This window comes from Trichosurus vulpecula, chromosome 4 (assembly GCF_011100635.1).
Source record: "Trichosurus vulpecula isolate mTriVul1 chromosome 4, mTriVul1.pri, whole genome shotgun sequence".
In the NCBI taxonomy this organism is placed as follows: Eukaryota; Metazoa; Chordata; class Mammalia; order Diprotodontia; family Phalangeridae; genus Trichosurus; species Trichosurus vulpecula.
This window is the reverse complement of record NC_050576.1, coordinates 20,176,618-20,191,227: the sequence shown is the minus strand read 5'-3', so window position 1 is coordinate 20,191,227 and position 14,610 is coordinate 20,176,618. Positions and strand designations below refer to the sequence as shown.

Genomic DNA, 14,610 nt, shown 5'->3' with positions numbered 1-14,610 from the left:
TCAGTGTTAGGGTATGTTCTCTATCAAATTGTTTGCCTTCTCAAGGAGGGGAGGGGATGAGGGAGAGAATTTGGAAATCAGAATTAAAAAAATTATTTTTGCATGTAATTGGGGAAAAAATATTAACAAATAATAAAAGAAGATCTCTATGTTAGCTTGGAGTCTTCCCTCTCACTCACTACATCCCAGAGAACACAATTACTAGTAGCCTCTTGCTGAGTCTCCCCTCTTGTTATTAGCCCCCACCCCTGGAATTGTTGAAACAGCCTCCCTTTTCTTTGTGCTGCCTGATCCTCTTTCCCTCTTTCTGATTGGCCATCAGCTGTTCATACCAAGACTCCATTGCTGCTCTCCTCCAAAACTGCACTGATTTCCCATCATCTACTAAAGTTCCCGAGGCCTTCCTTAGTCTGGCCCATCTCCCTTCCTAGCCTTACTTTGGTGCATGTGCCTGTGTTCAGCCACCTGGACTGCAGAAGCTGTGTTGCAGTTCCCTACAGGTTCATCAGCCTTGAGAGGCTGGACTTAGATGATCTCTTAGTAAGGGTCATCTCCATCATGAACCCTTTGCTCCTCTTCCTTGCTTCCATCTTGGACCTTGGATCTGCCACCTCTTGTGCATTAATTTGTACGAAGGTTACTTGTTTTTGTGTGGGCTATGTCCCCACCTAGACTCGAGCTCCTTGAGGGCCACTCCTAGGGCTCGTCTTCAGTGCAGAGTGTCCCCCCATGATAGCTGTTTACTCTTTGGTTCTTAATGCAGGCTGGGAAAAGGCAAGTGTTTCTCAAATATGTTTGTGTATTTTGTACCCTAGAACACATTCAGAAAATTATGACTCTGGAAGAATCTGTTCAGCACGTTGTGATGACTGCTATTCAGGAGGTAAGCGATGGAAATAGAGGGGAGGAGCCCCAGGGAGCTTTGCATGTACTTAGGAAAAGGGAGAAGAGTCAGGCTTAGATTGTATCTCTTGAGATAGGGATATGTGTTCTATATAGCTCTGTCTTTAATCTCCAGTGGAGAAGTCTTTTGTGCGTATTGGTACGTCCATATGCATATACATGTAAACACAAGTACACACACACACACACAGAGGCATGCACATACACATACCCATCCTCATCTAGAGAAAATGGATTATTTCATTCTTTGTATTTGTATCCTCAGCATTTAGCTTAGTGCCTGGCACTTAGGCATTTAACAAAATAAATGCTTGTTGGTCCATTAATGAAGAGAGAATACCTGATTGACTGGGACTCTGAGGTCCAGCATTGACCACTTCAACAACTCCCTCCACTCAGGAGTGTTGGCTGTTTAGGCACCAGTTCAGGATCTCTTAGGTGCCTTGCAGTGAGGGAAGGGAATGGGTTCTGTTTAGATGGAGGTAGCTGATGACTCTGGTCAGGCTGACAGCTCTATTTCTGATCTGAACTGTTCCTAGTTTAGACATTCTCAGAGAAAGAGCAAGGCGCAAAGAAATGGCCCCTGTGCCCAACTGAGGTCTCTTGGACCAAGAAAGGTGAGGCCAGGGAGGACAAACCAGGAACAAAAAACTGGTTGGTTTCTGGACAACAGCAGACCCTGAGTGGGTTTTGGGGCTTCCAATGGAGCTTAATTTAGGGGGAGATGATATTTAGGGAGTCATTGGGCAATGGACCGTTGTCTGATGTGTGGTATTTTAATAAATGCTTTTGCACTCGTCATCTAGATAGAGTTTTGTGTAGTTTTAGTTTGTCTCCCAAGCACTACGTGAGCTAGTCTTTTGTCATGCATGTGTGCATGGTATATACATGAATACATACATATATGCATATGTATACCTGCACATATATGAAAGATTATTTTATAGAATCTTTTTTTGTCATTTTGATATAAACCCTAATTTGAAAATAGCCTTTCCAAATGAATAGTTAGTCATTTAGCACATTGTGTTTTTGAGATGTTTAATGCTTTTATCAGTTTTACTTGACAAATATATTCTCTTCTATGAATAATGTGCTAAAACCAGGCTTGTGATTTTCAGTTAAAATTGCAATTTTTGCCAAAACATGGAGTATTCTGCCTTTAAATAAAGGGATTTATGCTGTTCTCTTACTTGATTTCATTGGTCAGTATGTTTATTTCCTTAGCCTGTATAGATCCCAAGTACACACCTTACCATAGATGCTTTTGTGGCTAGCCATGGCCAACAGTATTTGTGGCCTGCAACTCCACTATTCCTGGGGCTAAGCCTCTGACCTTCCTAAAAGTGCTCCTTGGTCTAGAAATGCAGAGCCCTAGACTGTTGCCATGACCAGAGCCACTGGCAGACCCTCCTCTTTGGAGCCCAGTGAGGCCTGTGCCATGCCTCCTGTCCTGACTTGGACCCCTACACTTTTCCTTGTCTCTTCTACTTGGCTGTCAATCATTTCAGGGCCACCCTGAGGCTGCTACAGGAGCAGTGTGTATTCTGAGAGCTGTTTGAGTTCAGACTGATCTAACTGATTCTAAATTGTTAAATGTGTGTTGCCACTTATCTTTTATATTGTATTTGACTAATTTTGACTCTTCTTTTTATAGTTAATGAGTAAAGAAATAGTGACCTGTGCTTCGAGTGATGCTGGAGAGCTAGAACATCAGGTAATGGATGCCCTCCTCCATAATGGGTGGTGCTTCATAGTCACCTTCCCCCTCAGCATTAATGAAGTGGCTGCTCTGTGCCCAGCACTGTGCGGAAAGCTTGATACATGTCTGCGGATTGCGTTTTCCCTTGGAAGGTGCTTGGACCACTTTGAAGGACTCAGGTCCAGGTGATGTCTGAGGTGGCTTGTTACCACGGAGACGGTTATGAAGAGGCAGGTTAAGGGTTCTGACATCAGATGTCTGAGGAGTTGCTAGCTGAGATGAAGCTTCCCATAAAAATCCTTGTGCCATCTTTTCACTGCCTGGTAACCAGGATTGCAAGAAGTAGAAAAGATTAATCTGTTCCTAGGTGACACGTATCCCAGGGTGCACAGGCCTCCCTCCTTCTTGGGCTTGTTGGGGTCTTTGTCAGTGCATTGGGCTGTTGGTAAACCTGATGATAGGCTTAATCATCTTCTGATCGACAAGTGAGATTATTAGATGCCTTTGGTTGGGCTGCAGGAGCTAGATGTAGCATCTGCTCTTCTCTGGTCTGTTCTTAAATACTCAAGTTTTAAACAACCAGAAGGAAGTACACATTCTTCTCAGTTGGCCTAACTAAATAACAGGCTTACTGCCTGCCTGTCAGCTGCTCGGCTGCCACAGGAGAACCCACTTCTCCTCTGCTTGACTCCCTTCCCCGGACTCATCATCTCACTTTACTGTCCACCTTCCTTCTCCCTCGACCGCCCTGGCCCCACTGGCCTGTCCAGTTTGCACTCTGGGAACTGCCTGTGTCCCCCTGCCCAAGGGCTCCTCATGGTGTCTGTCAGGTCATGAAGTTATCTCAAAAGCATTTGAATTTTAACTCTTGATTTTTATAGTACTCTTGGGTGTGTGTGCGTGTGTGTGTGTGTGTGTGTGTGTGTGTGTGTGTGTGTGTGTGTGTGTCTTAGTGAGGTTAGATTATGAAACCAGACAAGAAGAAATTCATTGTAATAGTGTTGTGATGTTTTCTAAGAAGTCTATAAAATTATAGTACTTACTGTTGGTTTTTAGTCAGCGTATTGTATGGTGCCTAATTGCATATAGTTCCTGTGGAAATTTATTTATAAATAATGAGGCTCTTTAAGTGTTGTTTTCATTAGGCACTGAGTGGCCTCTTTGTGTATGGATCTACTGAAAATTTAATAAGTAGATAACCTATTTTAAATTATTTCCAAGCCTTGTTTGTGTGTGTTTACATAGAAAAGTCCATCTGTCTGTCTGTGTGCTCTCACACACCAGGCAAAGTACACATTTTTTCAGTTTAAAAAAGTATAAACTTAATTTCATGCCTTTTCCTGTTGTAGCTTAAAAGAGCCTTAGAAGAACTTCAGGATGCATTAGCAGAAAAAGAAGAACTAAAACAAAGATGCCAAGAACTAGACATGCAGGTGGGTGTGGAAGGGGCTGGGTACAGGTGGGGCAGAGCTCTGGGCCCTATCCAATCTGCAGCTTTTTCCTGGGGGGAGGGAGTGCTTTTTGGGTGACTCACTCCTGGACACTGTCACCTGCTGCCCTTTGACCCACACATTTGAGCTGCCTGCCCTTGTCCCCATTCCACAGTATGTATAAGCTGAGATTTTTTTCTGTTTAACTGAATCGGTAAAACCTTAAACCTGTGATCTCTGTGATAGACAAGAGTATGGGGCCTGGAGTCAGGAAGACCTCAGTTCAGATCCATCCTTAGACACTTGCTGATAGTGTGACCCTGGACAGGTTTCTTAATATTTGCCTTGGTTTCTTCATCTGTAAAATGGGGCTGATAATAGCACCTACCTCCCAGGGGGCTATGAGGATCACATGAGATCGTATTTGTAAAGTCTTTGCAACTTCTTAAGCCCCAGCCTGATTACTGTGGTTGTTGTTTTTGTTGTTTCAAATCCACATATGAAGAGCTGAAAATAGGACTCATAAGGAAACAAATGGTTAGAGATATGTTCATTTTAAACAAACACCAGTGACCCCTCAGAGTACCAGCCATGGCTGGAAGAAGTTGAGGTGATGGTAGCAAGATAGTGTTTATTGTACTAGGGGACAGCTCTCTCAAGAGTTTGCCTGTTCATACCTAGACCTACAACTTCTAACAAAATGTTAATCATTAGAAAAGTGTGTGCTCTCTTCACCCCTGGGGGGCAAGGGGAGAAGACTTTTTTCTGGATGGCAACTTGCTGTGTATTTGGCATCTTCTTGTGTCGAATCTGTGACAACCTGGGAGTCTTTGTTCTCCAGGTGACCGCCCTTCAAGATGAGAAGAACACATTGGTGTCTGAGAACGAGATGATGAATGAGAGGCTGGAACAATTAGATGGCTCTTTGGAAGACCCAAACACAGCAGTGGCAAAAAAATATTTTCATGCCCAGTTACAGCTAGAGCAGCTTCAAGAAGAGAACTTTCGGTATGAACTCGTTAGAGTCTTCATTAGGACTGTTGTCTGTCTTGGTCTGTGTCATCGGTCACATAATGCTGTCATGTGTGGTGGAAGGCCCCACTCAGGGATTCAGGAGTCTGGGGCCATTCTTCCCTTGGGGACACGGGCAGGGTCTCCTCCTGTCTGGCTCTCAGGACCCTCACTTGTAGAATCTGCCTCTTGGGTATCTCCCAGCTCTGGCGTTTTGTGCTTGTGTGCTGTGTTCAGGGCGCCATGCTATGACATCGGAGGGCCAAAGGCCTGGCAGGCATCTTCCCTCAGAGGGCTTACAGGATGCATATGAGGACCAAAGTCCTCCCATCAAGGTAGTAGATGGTTAGTATAATGCCAACCAAATGCTAGAGAAAGCATATTTTCTTTTTTCTTTTTTTTTCTTTTAGACTCAAACATCAGAACTCAAATACAGAATAGAGAAAAGAAAAAGAAACATATAAACTTAAAATCAAAGTAAGAAAAGAAAAAAAAAGCATGTCCTGTGCACAGCAGAACATAAGAGAGGATTCAAAATATAGAGCAATAAGTTTTCATTTCAAGAAAGCCTGTATGATTAATACTACACATTGGATTGAGAGCTGTCTATCTTAGCCTGGAGCTCCTTGCAAGCTTTTTTTTGTTCTCTGTCATGCACTTTTTACTTTGTTCTTCTTTCTCTCTTCTTCCCCGCTCCCACTACAATTAAGTGTGGATATATTCTGTATAGATATCAATCTCTCCTGACTCCTCTACTTTGCTTATACCCAGTACCTTGCCCTATTACGTAACCTACCCCCCCCCCACAACAATCCCTCTATATCCTCCCCTTCCCTTAAATCTAAGCACCCTTTTGCACATTCCTCTGACATGTTCCCTCACCCTCCCCTCCAAAGATCCCTCCCTTATCTTCTGAGAAAGCACATTTCAGAGGATTTCAGAAGCACTTCTGGTGATTGAGGCCTGGGGCCTCCTGGTGATGCCCCACAGGTTGGTGGGGCTTCTCAAAGTAAGGGCAGGGCTTAGGTAAGCTAAAGAGAGAGGCGGTCTTTTTGTAATTACCCTTCATCTTCCTGTATCACTTGTCATGCAAATAACCATAGCTCATATTTATACAGCACCTACTATGTGTCAGATCCTGTGCTAAATACTTTACAAGTATTGTTTTATCTGATCCTCAAAACAACTCTGGGAGAGAGGTGTTGTTATTATCCCTACTCACATTCGAGGAAACTGAGGCAAGCAGAGGTTAAATGACTTGCCTGGGGTCACACAGCTACTAAGTGCCTGAGGCCAGATATGAACTCAGGTCTTCCTGATTCCAGGCCCAGTGCTCTATCTGCTGCAACCACCTCACTGACCCATATATTTTGTTTACATAAAATGCATAAATGTATATGTACACATACATACCTACATTTGTGTGTGTCCTTCCATTAAATTCAGCGTAGCTTAAATGAAAACCTCCTAGTGTGTCTAGAAGTATGTGCCTCAGGGTGGTCCTGCTGCTTTTCTGCCCTGCATAGTGAAACTCTCATCCAGATGTGGTTTGGACCAGCTGGCCCGAGGGCCTTTCCAGTTTGGAGGGCTCCCAAGTAACTCAGTAGCCAGCCATGCCCAGGTACCACTGGTAGTTAGCTATCTGGCCACTGTGTCTACTACATCTTGTTTTTTTCTATGTAGATTACTGAATAGTCTAAGCCTTCTCCTAAGATGTGAAAGTAAAAACCCCCATTTCCGTGCATAAGTATCAGTGAAACACTTTGCTCACCCCAGGCCCGTGTGGTGGTGAGTAGAGATGATCTTTTTATCTCTGTCTCTTTGGAGAGAAGTGCTGGGTCCTGGTCACTCAGGCATGGCTTTGAGATCAAGGGATTTGCCCGCAGTAACAGCTCTGGGATTCAAGGCAAGGGGCTTTAGTGCCAAGGTCTGTGCAACCTCAGCCTGTGCTGTGTCCATGCAGGAGGTCACAGGGCTTCCCAGATCATCACCGTGAGGTGAGCTTTCACTGCCCATGTTATTGTTCTCTTGTTGGATGTTGGCTTTGGGCACATGCGCTGTGCGCCCTTCAGGAAACAGTCACAAAATATGCTTTGTTTTTCTTTACAAAAGACTGGAGGCGGCAAAAGATGACTACCGGCTTCACTGCGAGGAGCTTGAGAAGCAGCTGATTGAGTTTCAGCATCGGAACGATGAGCTGACGAGCCTGGCCGAGGAGACGAGAGCCCTCAAGGATGAGATCGATGTTCTCAGGTGGGTTCTGGGATCCTCACATTCTCCATCCTCCTCAGGGGGACTCCTCTCAGGACCTCACCCAGGGCTTGCTTCTCCTCCCGTCCTGTACACAGTCATTGTGACCCTGAAACCCCTTCTCATCGTGTGCCCCAGCTGAACGTCGGTCAGGCGGTCTTCAGGTTCATCTCAGCTCAGGAGTTAGTGCCCCTCCCCCCCTCCACATTGTGTGTCAGGCAGGCCTGCGCTTGGAAGGATTCCATTTACAGAGTGACACGAACATGAAGCCTCCTGGTTTCTAGCACATGAAAACCTTCCCCTGCCTTTGGAAATCGGCTTCTCTTTGCTCCTCACCAAGCACTGGGGTCTGATCTAGGCACAAATTCTAGTCTTGGAGGTCTCCGGATTCCATGGGGACGGCCACACTCTGGCTAGGTGGTCAGCGGGAGGCAGGGCTGGGGGCGGGTGGCACAGGGCGAGGTCTTTGGGGCTCTGCCTGAGCTGCTGTGCTCCCCCTGGGCCAGGGGTGGGGTGGGGTTGGGGCTCCTGACAGAGTTCCTTCTGTCAGGTGCATTACAGTCAGAAGCAGCTTTCCAGTGTGTGTATGTGGGGTGGGGGGAGGGCAGTGTTTGAAGGTGAATCGTTTTTTGTTTGCCTTGGTAGTGAGCATGCTGTGGGTCTTGTTGGAATTTCTTTAGTCTCTTGGCAGACTGAGGTACAAGAAGGGAAGAAGGCTGTTGTGGAGCGGGCAGGGGCGGGGGGGGGGTGGCACCCTCATATAATCCTTGCTCTTTATTCCCATAAGTAGGTGGAGTCAGTCTCCTGACATGAGCAAGCAAAACCGATCTGTCAGCTCTAGAGGGGCTTTTAACTCATTTCCTTGTCTTAGTGAATCACTTATTAGAAAGGATTCTGCTAATAACAAAATACAATTAGATGTTTAGGGAAAAAGTGCTATAGTATAAAGGTCTGCAAATGAATATTTACATTTAAAGTAATAGAAGGTTTAACAAAGTGCGCATAAAATGAAAGTTGTCATTTCTTTTGGTTATCCAGGGCTCTGGCTGACACCCAGCGTTACCAGCTGCCTCTAATCATGACCCCAGTATTTCTCCCACCTCTGCCCTGTATGAAGTTCGGGGCTCCTCCTACCCATCAGTTGTTTTTAATTGTTGGGGACATCATTTCATGGTAAGAAGAATGAAGTCCATTGTGCGACTGATTAACCTGCTTTAATTTCTTACTTTTTTATTTTAGGACCACCTCTGATAAAGCAAGTAAATTGGAGTCCACAGTAGAGGTTTATCGTCAAAAGCTGCAAGATCTGAATGACCTAAGGAGGCAGGTGAAGTCGCTGCAGGACACTAACATGATGTACATGCATAACACGGTCAGCTTAGAGGAGGAGCTCAAGAAGGCGAATGCTGCCCGCACCCAGCTGGAAATGTACAAGAAGCAGGTGAGAGACGCCTCCGGCTCCACCTCCTCCGTGGCACCCAGGTGGAACCTCCAGGGGATGTGGGGTGGCCGGTTAGGGAATGGTTCTTTGAGCAGTGATCTTATTTGGGCACGGATTGTTAGCCTTGTGCGTCATCCACTCCTTTGGCTTCATGGTTTTCCTTCCTTTCTGTAGTCCTCTTTTGGACGTTCAGCCATTATTTGCTCTTCTGCTGACTGGTTGTCAAACACCTAGGGAAAGCAGACAAGACCTTTACCCAGAACGCCGATGCTTTTGGCGCTAGTACGGCTGGATGGTCACCTCCCAGTTCCCAGGATCTCTTTTGGCCCTTTTATTTATTCTTTTTCATTGCTGTGGGTAATTGCTACTCCTATTCAGATTCTTCTTCTGGGCACTGACCTCCGGGAATCTGTCCTTGGCTGCTGTCACTTCTCAAGCCCAGGGCATCATTGGTTACCACTTCATCATTGGGCACCGTTGTGCTCACCATGCGCATTTGTCTCTGGCCCTTCTCGTTTCTGTAGTTGCCCTGCTTGGTAGCCTGTGGTTTTACATCATGTAGCCATATCGCATGACTGGGAGAATACTGGGGTTCAGAAGTCCAGAAATGGCTCCAGCTGGGAAACATTTCATACCAAGCCCTAGCCTCATGACTAATCTGACTTGACTGTCTTCTGGATTTGTCATCTGCCTTTATAAATTCCTGGGTCATTCCTTTTCCCTCAATGTAAGGTCCACGTATTGTATCTTAAACCTTGTTTTGTTGTTGTTTTTTAAACAACAGGTTCAGGAACTTCATCTTAAACTCTCTGCTGAATCCAAAAGGGCCGACACATTAGCCTTTGAGATGAAACGCCTACAAGAGAAGCATGAAGCTTTACTCAAGGAAAAAGATGTGAGCGTCTGTCACGTATTAACCATGCATGTGTGTGAGCGTCCGTCATGTATTAAGCCTGCATGTGTGTGAAGTGTGGTGCTGGGCTCTGAGGGGTCATCTGAAGTCTGAGGAAGACACCATGGGAATGTAAAACAAAATCGAAGAAGCCGGGCTTCTTGGTCATGTTTTAGAAAACATCCATTCTGGACATGACTGTTAATCACGTCCACTGTCTATCCCCCATATTGGAAGCCAGAAAAGGTATAAAGGGGAGGGGTCAGGAATTGCTAATGATGGTTATCTAGAGTTTTTGACATTCTCTGATTTAATCATCACAAGGTACAAGCTAGTGATTGGTGCAATTACATTATTTTTTTCCTTAAAAGTAAGCGATCCCAGGGCCAAGAATTTGTCTAGGGTATAGGTAGTTCATGTCACTGCTTCTGTGTATGTGTTGGTCTTTCCTTGTAAGCCCACAGTTTTAAATAACTTGTGACATGAAGACCCATCTGTACACATAGCCACTGCCGCCCCGTGCCCAAAAATTTATCCAGTGACACTTAGCTGTTTCTGTACTTTTCCTCCACCCCTGAACCCCATTCCCTTCTTCCGCTATTGCATCGGGAAGCCTTTCTTGCTGTGAAATTGTCCCCTCTGCTGCCTCAAATGCTAACACAACTTAGGGCTCAGTCAAGACTAGAGCCCTGGGCTGAGCTCTGGGGATGGGCCACTATTAGTTTTGTGTACAGTCTAGGTTAAGGGAGGAATATTTGTTTCACATTCCAAAAATCCTGTTTAGGAAGGACCTGAAGAGCCCTGGCCTTCCTGCTATATGGACTTTGGTTGGTGGCACTGAGGCCATTTATCTTGGAGGGGAGATGACTTGGCCCCAGTAGCTCTTTTCATGTGTTTGAGGGGCTTTCACGTTGAAGAGGCCTTGCTCCTGGTCTGCTCTGTCCCAAAGGGCATAGTGAGCTCTCCGGGGTCGGATGTGGCCGGAAGCAAAAGGCGCTGACTCGGGGGTTGAGGTTGGAGCAGTCATAGGATAGGTGAGGGCAGGTCACCCCAGAGGGTCCCTCAGCTCTGGAATTCTTGGCATTTTGAGGACACACCAAAGGCCTTAATGGGCCTGCATTCCTAGTGGTACTGTCATTAGTAGAAAATCTGAGGTAGACACTGGGAGTATTGTCATCTCCGTTTTATAGAAAAGGGAACAGAGGCCCCAAACGAAGTCATTTGCCCATGGTAAACCACAGGGCTGAGAAGTATGCTGGGCTTGGGATTCTGCCTCTTCTCCTTAACAAAGCAGCTAGAAGAGGGACAGTGAGCCCCTCTCAGAGCCTCTCTGTGACATGGAGATGAGGCTGATTCTCTACTGCTCTGTAGGCAAAGATGAAGCTTGGGTATGGCCAACTGGCTTCCTGGGAAGGCTTTCAGTTTAGGCCCAGTGATGGGCGTCTAAGGATTAGCCAGCCCGGCTGGGTCCGGAGATGCTCATCCCCAGGCTGTGGACAGCAGACCATCCATGAATACATGGATTGGGGGATGTGCTGGAGAGTCAGCCCCCACCTCCACCCACCTGAAATAACACAGGGTTATCACTTCATAAATGTAAACACAGTCAAAGCCATTAGACCCAGAATTGTCTGAAATTGGGGGATATGCAGTCATTGGAAAGAAAGATGAGCAGCAGCACAGGCAGTGGGAGATGTGTATCTGGACTCCAACCTGGCTCTGCTGTACTGATTGGGAGCTTTGGGTAAGTCAGTGGACCTCCCCACGTCTTAAGGAGTTCCTCTATCTAATGGAGGTCATAGCAGCTTGTTGGAGACTGCTGCAGAGATGTCAGTGATTCTGGGGAGCAGAGCAATCCTCACCCTGAAAAGGATGGTAACCCTCCCCCTTGTTTTCAGAGACTGATCATACAGCGTGATGCCCTGAAAGAGACCAATGAGGAGCTCCGATGTTCCCAGGTGCAGCAGGATCACCTCAACCAGGCAGGTCAGTGCACCTGTGTGGGGGCAGGTTTGCAGGAAGCAGCAGCTGCATTTGACCAGATACTTCCTCAGGGAGTGTTTGCTTTTCACAGGCTCTGTTTTTGCAGGTACCTCTGTCTCAACAAGTTTCGAGAATCTTGCTGCTGAAATTATGCCGGTGGAATATAGGTAAGAAGATGGAAAGTGGAATTTTTGTATCTGTTAATTTTTCTGATCATTCAAATAAATTAGCTTGTCATTGTAAATAGAATTATGGAGCTAGGAAAGACTTTAGCACATGATCTGTTTTGCCTAAACAAAATGTTGCTGTTGTAATCTAAAAGGTGGTCAGAGTCAGCCCTTCCATAGCTCCCACAATCAGCATGTCCAGTTTTTAGCATCAAAATAAGTTTTCTGTGAGCACTTCCTATTTCCTCCTTTTCACTTATGTGCAACCTATCACTTTCCTCTGTTAAGTTCACACTTTCCCTGGTCCATTCCAACTGATGGTATTAAGCATCTGGCCTCCAGACAAGATTCTGGAGCCCACTGTCTGCTCCTGAATTACTGAGCTCTCCCCTTTCAGGCCAGGTTCATATTCTAATGCCATTGGATAGGACACTAGCCCCTGTTTTTCTTGGTTGGTGCTAAGGATGTGGGAGCCAGGATTAAAAGCCTTCTCAGATTCAAGAGGATGGCATCTACTGCTTCCCATTAATTTACGTGGCTCAAATTAATATTTTCAGGCATGGTTTACTCTTCATAAATCTGTATTGGTTGCTATTCAGAATTTTGTGTTCTTTTGAAAATAGAGTATTTTATAAAGCCTCATGTTGAGAGGGTGGAATAAATATGTCAAGCTCCCTTTTCCATTTGTACAGAGAGATTTACGTTTAATAGTAGAATGCGATATGCTTTTTTTTTTTTTGAATCTTGATAGAACATATCGTGTATCATAGTTCATGAAGACCTAGTGAATTTCCCAGGGGGAGTCAGAATTCTTTTTAAACGTTTTCAGGGACTTTCAGGGGGTCTCACCACTTTTGTCAGGTTGTATAACAACAATTTTAGAGATGGAACTGAATTTTTTAAAACTTCTTTAAGTGTTAAGAACTGAAGGGAAAACTTGGAAGACCTTTAAAATTAAAGCAAAGCTTCTGCTTTTCAAAAAACAGAGAAGTGTTTATTCGCCTTCAGCATGAAAATAAGATGCTTCGATTACAGCAGGAAGGGTCTGAGAATGAGCGGATTGCAGAGCTCCAAGAACAGCTGGAGCAGAAACATCGGAAAACCAGTGAGATGGAGACCGAGCAAAGGTCACTGGGCCCTGGGGCGCTGGTTTCCCTGTCACTCTCTCTCCCTCCCTCCTTCCCTTGCTGAGATGGGGCCCAGACCTCATGGCACCAAAGCGGAGTTGGGCTTGCTGGAGGAAGAGTCCAGGCTTCTTATTTCTCAACAGCTAATGGACTGATGCTGAATTCAGGGTGGCAGAAATGTGGACTTGGCCACAGATGCTCAACATCTGCCCAGCATTACGGGTGGTAGTGGTGGGGCTCAGAAGCTGCGCAGGAAGCCTTGGGTTAGGTTCTGCCACTAACATAGACTAGCTGTGTGGCCCTGGTAGGTCATTTCCCCTCTCAGGGAGTGCCTGCAGCTGCAGGACTCCACTGCCTGCCAGTCCTGATCTGCCTTTGTCTGAGGGTGTTTCCTCTTCAGGAGCAGCTCACTTGGCCAATGAAATCCATGTACTGGCCTTAAAGAAATTCTCTAGGACTTAGTCACAGTGCCTGGCACAGAGGAAGTGTTTAATCAGTGCTTTGTCATTCCTTTTTAAGAATCAGTGCTGATGACCACTTAGTTCACTTGCTTCAGCTGGCTTGCTCACTAACGTAGGAATAGTGCAGGTGAACATCCATGTATCTGGCCAAACCTCCAACCTCAGGAGGGCCTGGTTCCTGAGACTCATTGGCACTGTCAGCTGGACTTAGGTTACCATCATTGGCCACATCTGGTAGGCTGGACAGCGCCTCATGGCTTACATCCGCCCACTCAGTGCTCACTGCTTTCCCTCCTTTCTCCTTGGTCCTCCTCCCTTCTCTCCCTCTCCTTTCCTCCATTTTCCTTCCCTCCCTCTCTCTTCCGCTCATCCTCCTATCCTTCCTCCCCCACCTTCCCCCCTTTGCATGCAGGCTCTCATGTCAGACTTCCAGAAGAAGCTTGCTCATGTCCCTCCCTCTGGTCAGCATCCTTCAGTGACTCCTGGAAGACTCTCGAGGGTAAATCGCAAACTGTCTGGCCTGGGTGCTTTCACGGCACTTTGTGGTCTGGTGCCTGTCTGTCTTTCCCAAGTGACTCTGTATCACTTGCTTCTTACATTCCACACACCAGTCCCACTGTGCCCCAGCTCAGCAAACTGTCGAGGCAGCACCTTGGTACATTTGTGTAGATTATCTTTCATGCCTGGAACATGCATTTCTCTGATTTTTGAGATCTTTGCTGCCTTCAAGACTCAGCCCCGATGTTACTTCTTCAAGGAAGTCTTCCCTGATTTACTATAATCCCTGCTTTCCTCCAAGCCCAAAGTCCTTTCTCTGTCCTCACAGTATCCCCCATGGACATAACAAAAAGTCTTGCATGTAGTAGGCATTTCATATGTATTTGGTGGGGAAATGGAGTGAATGAATGAAAAAGCATTTATTAAGTGATAAGTATGTGCCAAGCACTGTGCTAAACTTGGGATGCCAAGAGAAAGTGGAGATAGTTTCTGTTGTCAGTGAGCTCACACTCTTAACATGGGGAGATAAGCCTACAGAGAGGAGTCTGGCTGTGGCGGGTAGAGAGGCCTGGCAGCCCCAAGATTTCCCCAGCGGGGCAGGTGGATGACAAGGCCCAGAGTCCCTTAGAAATAAGGAGTTGGGGGCTTTCACCTCCAGCAGGCTTTGTAAACCTAGGCAGTGGAGAGCACACGGGAGTCAGAAGGCTTGAGTTTGAATTTTAGTCCACCTGTTTGTTGGCTGCCT

At 46.1% G+C, this 14,610-nt stretch overlaps 1 protein-coding gene across 1 annotated transcript in view; it reads left to right on the top strand.

The window, feature by feature from the left end:
- Positions 1-14,610, top strand: part of HOOK1 (hook microtubule tethering protein 1) — a 53,098-nt gene that overhangs the window by 20,466 nt on the left and 18,022 nt on the right. Inside the window, exons 6-15 of the mRNA XM_036755353.1 lie at positions 816-883; positions 2,561-2,620; positions 3,955-4,038; positions 4,877-5,043; positions 7,159-7,299; positions 8,536-8,737; positions 9,522-9,632; positions 11,528-11,615; positions 11,719-11,779; positions 12,766-12,906. Of these exons, the coding sequence (XP_036611248.1) occupies positions 816-883; positions 2,561-2,620; positions 3,955-4,038; positions 4,877-5,043; positions 7,159-7,299; positions 8,536-8,737; positions 9,522-9,632; positions 11,528-11,615; positions 11,719-11,779; positions 12,766-12,906 (1,123 nt within the window). The remainder of the gene's footprint in view (positions 1-815; positions 884-2,560; positions 2,621-3,954; positions 4,039-4,876; positions 5,044-7,158; positions 7,300-8,535; positions 8,738-9,521; positions 9,633-11,527; positions 11,616-11,718; positions 11,780-12,765; positions 12,907-14,610) is intronic.